At 44.2% G+C, this 8,358-nt stretch overlaps 1 protein-coding gene across 1 annotated transcript; it reads right to left on the bottom strand.

Moving 5' to 3' along the window:
• Positions 1 to 5,586: 5,586 nt before the first annotated feature.
• LOC147537960 (uncharacterized) lies at positions 5,587 to 6,507 on the bottom strand. Its single transcript, XM_086642890.1, has one exon. The coding sequence runs from the start codon at positions 6,505 to 6,507 to the stop codon at positions 5,587 to 5,589; it is 921 nt and encodes a 306-aa protein (XP_086499016.1).
• Positions 6,508 to 8,358: the final 1,851 nt, after the last annotated feature.

The following is an 8,358-nucleotide window of genomic DNA, read 5'->3' as shown; positions in this document are numbered from 1 at the left end:
CCAAGCAAAAGTCGGCGACATCACTTTATCTCTCCAAAAGACAAACAAGGATAAACACGACTCCGCATCTACCCACTTGAAGACAACCAGCTCTGCAAGCTAGTTCTGCACTATTTCAGACTCCGATTTTGCACACTGCCCAGATATGCAAGCCAGCTCCGCACTGCTTCAGACCCTAACTCTGCCCAAAAGTCAACCCAACTCTGCAAGCCAGCTCTGCGCTGCTTCAGACCCTAACTCTGCCCAAAGTCAACTCAGTTCTGCAAGCCAGCTCTGCACTGCTTCAACTACGGTTTTACTCGCGTCAGTACATGTAAAAGTCTTGACGTCAAAAGATCTTTACTAAAACGACACTGCTCGTATCGCATGATTATTTATCTTGTAATACAACATTATTTCAAAAACGATGATGTTTCAATTCAAGTCATATTTTGTCTATGCATGCAGACTAAGGGCTTCAATGCCACAAAACTTAGTCTAACCCTAGACCTTCTCAAGCTCTGAGCTCAGACTAGGGGGACAGATGAACAGTCATCCTCCACGGATTTCAAACGCGTTATGACACTCAACATACACTGACTCGAGTATTCAAACAAGGCAAGCCACGCTTCGCCAAAACGCTTGGTCATGCCAAACACAATGCAGGTATAATATAAATTATCTGTGAAGGGTAATACCCTTACCCTTTGGATAAAAGAGGCAAACAATATGTGTCTGTAAAGAGTAATACCCTTACCCTTATGGATATGAGGCATTCATCGGCGGAGCTACACCCTGGAAAATCAGCTAAGTCCACACCAAGAGCACTCGGCAAACTCGCCTTGCCTTGAATCAACAAGCTTGCCCGTGCCTCGATCAGCACACCAGCTCCGCCTCATTAAAAGTTTACGATCAAAAGCACAGGCGTATAAGCCTTGCCTTGATTTGTAGCCCTGCTTCGCAAGCCTTCCTTGATTACAACAAGCTTCATTAAAAGTCTACGATCGATAAGCACTCGGCTTTTAAGCCATGCCTCGGTCAGTAGCCCTACTCTACAATCCTGCCTCGATTTGAGTAGCTTTCACTAAGTCTGCGTTAAGAGCACTCGGCGTATAAGCCTTGCCTTGATCGGTACCCCTGCATCACGTGCCTCGCCAAGAGCACTAAGTCCGCCTCGCCAGGAGCTCCGGATCTGCCTCTTTAAAGAATTTAGGTGAGGACTACAGGCAGACACCCTGCCTTGATCGGTAGTCCTACCCTCTCGTCAAGTGCACATAAGCCTTGCCTTGACAACATCACAACGTGCCTCGACAAGAGCACTAGGTTCGCCTCGCCAGGGCTCCGGACCTGCCTCATTAAAAAGTATATGACTACCCGGTAAATACCTTGCCTGGATATGTAGTCCTGCCTCATGAGCCCGCCTCATGAGTCCTGCTTCATGAGCCTGTCTCATTAAAAATTTATGTCAGGACTGCCTTGATTGACAGTCCTGCCTCATGAGCCCGCCTCATTAAAGTATATGTCAAGACTACCCGGTAAATACCATGCCTGGATATGTAGTCCTGCCTCATGAGCCTACCTCATTAAAAAGTATATGACTACCCGGTAAATACCTCGCCTGGATATGTAGTCCTGCGTCATGAGCCTGCCTCACGAGTCCTGCCTCAAGAGTCCCGCCTCACGAGCCTGCCTCGATTTGAAAATCTGCATGAAGAACACCCGACATATAAGCCATGCTTCGATTGGCAACCCCATATCGACACACGCCTTGCTGAGAACATTGGATATGCCGACTAAAAGGTGAACGGTATTTGTTATGTTGAGCCGACCACACGAAGCATCCTTCCTCGTCGAACAATCCAATGGTCGTTGATGTCCAGCAATTGTCTTGATGTCTACCCGCAAGTACATGAAACTTGCGATGCTCCCAATACAACCTCGAAAATCGTTTGTGCTCATCAGCTCAAACATCAATTAACGAACCATCAACCAGTAATTCAGAGAATCAAAAACACTTAAAATTTTTCGGATCACTCCGACATGCCTTCTCCAGAGCAATTCAGATTAACTCAATAAACGCGACACTTCTCGTGGACAAGTCCCATGGGACAGGAACTCGGCTACAAAGGCAGCAAAACTGAAACTGCAGATTGGCCATATAACTTTGAACTACTCTCTAAGTTTCCGCACTCCGTCAACTTAGAGAGTGGGGGACAAATTGTATGGACCAAAATACGTCACCAGGAGCGCTCCTAGATATCCATGATTTGGGCCTAGACGGTGACCAAGCCCATGAATTAATGACTAATTGGCCAGACCCATTTATCTTCGGACACCCTGAAGCAACGCCAAAGTGTAGAAGCACTTCCAGCTCTGGAGGAAGAGGTCCGCCCTCGCCTCCTCACCAGGTTGAAATATGTGAACCACTTCCAGCTCTGGATAAAGAGGTCAGCCCTCATCTCCTCAGCGAACCTGCCACCTTGTATCCGTTGGAGAGACGTTACCGTCATTCATGAAGACAAATCCCGGATATGTCCGTTCAGAGGTTACGAAGTCCGTATTAATGGTGACAAGCCATGCGTTACAACCATTAAGGATGACAACTATCATCAGGCAACGGTCGACCCAAGACACTATAAAATGACGGAACCAAGAATGATGCAGATCATCGAATTGGGGACAGAAACACTCGATCATCTGGCTATCGTCGAACGTACTCATATTTCACTAATATCACTATCAAGCACTCTAATATCATCGAATTCTGGGCTAATAATCGATCATCTGATCCCGAGGGAATACACTGACTACTTGTTTAGCATCATCTGGTGATTACGGAATACAGCTCACAAAAGCATCATCCAATTCCCATCTAAAGCGGTGGATCATCTGATTCCGGACAAACACATCGAGTACAGATTCAATACTAACATCCAATTTCTCTCTCATACAGAGCAAGCATTTGAGCAACCATCGAGCTTCCTTCCTCTCACCTAAATACAATTACAATCTGACATCCCGGTGCAGGACCCTTCCAAGTGCAAGACCCCTGTCAAGTGCGGGACCCTTCCAAAAACAAGGCTTTCTCAAGGGTCGACCGTCGACTTACGTTTCTCTCTCCTGGACGACCTGACATCCAAGTAAGGTCGACCTACGTTTCTCTCTGACAACCTAGGAAGGCAGGCTACTTTATCTCTCCTGGAGGTCAGGCTTTCATTATCTCACCCACGTGAATTTTTACAAGGTTAGATCCTTAAAGCTTCCCATTTATTTATGATACACACCCCTGGACAAGGCAAACCACTCCAGGGATGCTTCATTTAAAGACAGACCTCATGGGTCGTTATTCTCTCTCCAATTAGTCAGTCATCCGTGGAGAGCGGGCTCCGGCCACTCTACGAGTCGTGCCTAGGCTCCGACCATTATCCAACCAACAGTAACATTCCAGGGCTAATATCCACGTACACTTTACTTCTCTTGCAAGCTTACTGACTTGACCGTCGGAGCCCCCTTAGGCCGGCACCATCTGTCCCCTAACACCTCACGGTCACGTGTGTTATTGTCTCTTTTGTCACAGGTTAAGCCCAAAGACGTCGTCGGTGCCCGCAAAATTATTAACAGGTAGAGGTTCGACATCCGGTCAACGCCCCGGTCCAGCTGACTTCTTGACCCGCGATTTCCTACCCTCACAACCGTCTTGCTCAAGCAACGTATTTAACTCCATAGCTCAAACTCTTGTTTATAATTCCTATTCATTATTTGCCAAGTTTACTGACTTGACTGTCGGAGCCCCCTTAGGCCGGCACCATCCCGGTGTCCCCTAAGATCTTACGGTCACGTGTGTTGTTCTCTCTTTTGCCACAGGTTAAGCCCAAAGACGTCGTCGGTGCCCGCAAAAATATTAACAAGTGGAGGTTCGACTTCCGGTCAACAACCCGGTCCAGCTGACTTCTTGACCCGCGAATTCTTACCCTCACAAAAATAATATAAAAAAAGTAAGGGAAATTTTAAAAGGCCCCCCCGTTTTTGTTAAAAGGCCTCCCCGCTAAAAGCGCCCCTCATATAACCAATTTGGTTATAGGGGGCCCTCTACAAAAAAGCACTCCCTTCATCTATATTTGACCTAACGGCAAAGTTAACGCCGTTAGGTCAAACTTAACCTAAGACCAGACCCTACATTGACCTTCCCTAATACATTTCATCCCTCATTTCTTGCAAGCTTCAAACAGCCGTAAGTCTCTCTCTCTCTTTCTATCGCCCTCTCTCTCAAATCACCAAACACAACGTTAAGGAGCTCACTCGGTTGCATCTCTCTCGGTTAGTACCTCTCTCTCTCTCTCTCTCCTTATATCTCTCTCTATCCCTGTATCTCTTAGTACCTAAATCAAACCAAGAAAAACCCTAGTTTATGTTTTTTTTATTTTTGAAATTAATGGCTTAATAAGTTCAATTGATTGATTTGCAACAAAAACTAACAAGTTTCAGACCTAATTTGTAGTTCATTGTGTTTGGTTGTGGGAGAAAAGAGATAGAGATAGAAAACCCCCAAATTTAAGAGGGAAACCATTAAATCTAACCTATATATGATTTTATTTAGTTGTTCTTTATTTGATGTGTGTGATTTTTGTTCAATTTAGTTGATTTAGGGTTTAAGGAAACCATTAATTTAGTTCAATTGTTTTTCAATTTTTGTTCAATTTTTTGTTCAATTAATGTAGTGCATATTTTCGGTCGAACCAGACCGTTATTTTGACAACTTACGGCTCGTGGTCACCGTAAAAATGCACAGTAGCTACTGTGCATTTTTACAGTGGGCACGAGCCGTTTGATGTCAAAAAAACGGTCCGAGCTGTGCATATTTACGGTGGGCTCGAGCCGAATTTGTGCATATTTTCGGTTCGAGCCCACCGAAAATATGCACAGTAGCTACTGTGCATATTTACGGTGGGCTCGAACCGTTTTTTTTGCCATTTCACGGCTCTTGCCCACCGTAATTTCGCCAGTAGATCAAATCTTGGTGACTTTATTTATGCTTTCTAATGCCATTTTTTCCAAGTTGTTTGACTTTATTTATATATCCTATTTTACCTTTAGTCATGTCTGAACGTGTCGCACAAACTGTAAGTGCGAGAAAGAGGAAGGAGGATGCTAGGAAGCAGATTGTCGACGGTTTGACGAGTGAAGCAGGTGCGGATCCTTTTCCAGGAGGGCCCACAGACCGAAGCGTTCTCAAGAACTATGAGAACCATATTCCATACCAGATTTGGAATGGCAAGGTACGTGTATGTTTTTCTATTTTTTGCACTTATCAATGTTTAATATAATGATATATTGTTAACTTTCGATAAACGTAACTTTTATGTTTGATTACGTAGGATCGTTCTGTTTTGAAACTACATAATCACGCAAGTGGTGTGCTAGTGGGGGCCCTTGAAAGTAAAAGTATACGAGATTCAAAGAAGGAACATGTTTGGGACCTAGAACTCGAGTGTAAAGTAGTTCGTGAGAAGGTGCAAACATCAGGACTTCTGCAAATCGCTAAGTACTCTTACTAGAAACTTGACCGGGTTCTTATCACGGCTTTCACGGAGAGGTGGCATGAAGATACTAACACCTTTCGCACGCCTCATTGTAAAGGAAAGGAATATTATTCCTAGACCTTCTCTCCTTTAAAGAAGCATGAAAGAACTTAGTATTATTGTCTCCTAAGTGAACCTTCTGCACCCTAGACTTCTGCCTAGTCATGGCTTCCTCCTTCCTAGCCATTACAGAGAAGCTCGCCACAGCTGCCCTCTCCTCCCTCCTAGCATGCTCACATGAAGGATCAACCTTCAACTGATCCTGGAAAGCCTCCATCTGCTCCCTGGCCAACTGAACTTTATAAGAGTAATCCTTAAATCTCTCCTTCTTCCAAACAAGCGAAGCAACCTTAACCTTCTTCAGCCTGCAAACTAACCTATACATAGGGTTACCAGTAACTTGCACCTTCCAAGCAGCAGAGACCACCTTAACAAAGTCCTCCTCCTCTGTCCAGAAGTTAAAGAACTTAAAAGGCATAGGTCCTACACCATCACCTTCAAACAAACCCACAATACAAGGAGAGTGGTCAGACACTCCAAAATTCAAGAACTCAGCTTTAGCAGATGAGAATTCCTGCACCCATTCAATGTTAACCAAAGCTCTATCCAGCTTAACAGCAACATGCCTGTCACCACCCTGCAAATTAGACCAGGTAAAAAAACAACCTGAAAAAGGACAATCAAACAAATGAGTATCCATAACACACTCCTTAAAATCATCCAACTCTCTAGGCTTAATAGCAGCCCCTCCTAACTTCTCTTCAACCCTCAAGAAAGAGTTGAAGTCACCCAACACCAGCCAGGGCTTAAGGAGGTTCTGAGCAACACCTCTCAACTCATCCCAAATCCCTCTTCTCTCCACAATAGTGTTCTTAGCATAAATGCAAGAAACCACAAAACTTCTTTCATCCCTTAACACCACTCTGGCAGTAACAACCTGATCTGTCATAAACACTAAAGTAACATTAATCTGGCAAGGATCCCACACAATCTAAATTCTACCTGAGTTGTCACAGCTATAATTGTGTAACCAACTCCAAGTAGGCATAAGAGAATGCTTCACCTTATCCTTATTCCCAACATCAACATGGGTCTCTAACACACTACAAAAACACAAATTATTACTCCTAATGAACTTAACAACTTCTTTTATTCTGAGGGAATCATTCAATCCCCTCACATTCCAACAACCAAGATTAATCATTAACTAATCTAAGAGCAGCCCTCCCCTTCAGCCTCTGCCCTGAGTGAAGCCCTGGCAAACTCCCTCCAAACTTTGCAACCTTCTCAGCAACTCTTGCAGGATCAACAAAAGTAGCACCCTGATCCATTACCTCAGTACCATCTTGATTGAGCTCTAAGCCTTCATCATCAACAACACACAATCTTTTTGAAGCATTCCCTTTGCTGGACTCATCACTATTATCAGCCACAACCCTTCTAGCACCATCAATAGCCTTATTCTTTCGAGATCTACACACTTCAGTCCAAGATCCATCCTCAACCACCATAGCAGCCAAGTCAGGATGAGAGGAAGAGGCTACCTCAATCTTACTTTTTGCAAGGGGTTCCTTGAAAGGAACCTCACCCTGAGCACAAGTAGCAAGGGAACCTAATCTCTTAGCAAGGGGTACCACAGGAGGCACCACACCCTGAGCACGAGCAGGAGCTACATTAGCAGCTCCAACTACCCCAACCTCCTCTTGAGCATTCTGTCGAACATGTGAGGTGCACTTACCCAAGGAACGCCCAAAGCCACCACAACCAGAGCACTTCAAAGGCTTCCATGCATATTCCACCTTAATATCAATTTTTTTCGAGTTCTTAATATCAAACGAAATAACCTCAGGCATAGCACTCTCCTTTGGAATCTCCACACAAACACGAGCATACGCCAATCTCGATCTCCTAGCTGTTGGTTCATCCACCATTATTGGCTTACCCAAACTACTCGCAATCATGGCTAAACCTTTAGGGTTCTAAAGAAACATAGGGACATATTCCTGAAACAAACCCAAACAGCGAGAGCCTCCAACGTCGCTATGTCCTCCTCAACAAACAACCTCCAAGGACGAACAAAAAATAGTCGATTAGCAATATACAGAGGCTCCATATCCACCACTCTCTGCCTATCCTCTTCCAAATCAAACCGAATAATAAAGGACGAATCCCCATGAACAGTAAAAAACATTCCACCCTTAGGTTTCCACCTAGCAAATAATACCCTTCGAACCAGAGGGAATGACAACCTCTGTCCAATGAAGGAACCAATCAATAAATTCTCACACTCCTTTATCTCTTCAAAAAAATCATCCAAATCAATTTGAGGAAGCTTACCCTCTTCACTGACAACAGGAGGAGTATAATCCAGCTTCGCTCTAAACTTCTTCTCACTAGAACGAAAAAGTGAACCCCACTCGAATCTCTCACTTTCTCCTGAGAAGAAGAAGCTTCAGCCTTCGAAGATGATGAAGAACCATTATCCTTCAAAAAATCAGAACCAAAACCCTTTGAATCAGTATTAGATAGGTGAAGAATAGACTTTTCTAAGAGAACTTAATCGATCATTAGTGGAGACGTAACCCATGTGAGGTTTTGAGCCTTTCTTTTGCTTTGAGTGATCTCTTCTGAGCTAATTCTGAGTAGAATGAAGAGCTACTCAACCTCGCAGTATTCCTTAGAACTCAGTTGATCTCTTGAGTTCGAATTTTACAACCACTAGGGATGTCATCAGGAATGCAAACCTTCTCTTGTAGTCTGAGAAACTTGAAAACAGTGTCAACTAGAGGAAGATAGGAAC

This window comes from Eschscholzia californica, unplaced genomic scaffold, assembly GCF_041429995.1.
Source record: "Eschscholzia californica isolate CP2 unplaced genomic scaffold, dmEscCali1.0.p SCAF_5, whole genome shotgun sequence".
NCBI classification, from domain to species: Eukaryota; Viridiplantae; Streptophyta; class Magnoliopsida; order Ranunculales; family Papaveraceae; genus Eschscholzia; species Eschscholzia californica.
This window is presented reverse-complemented; position numbering and strand designations above follow the sequence as displayed.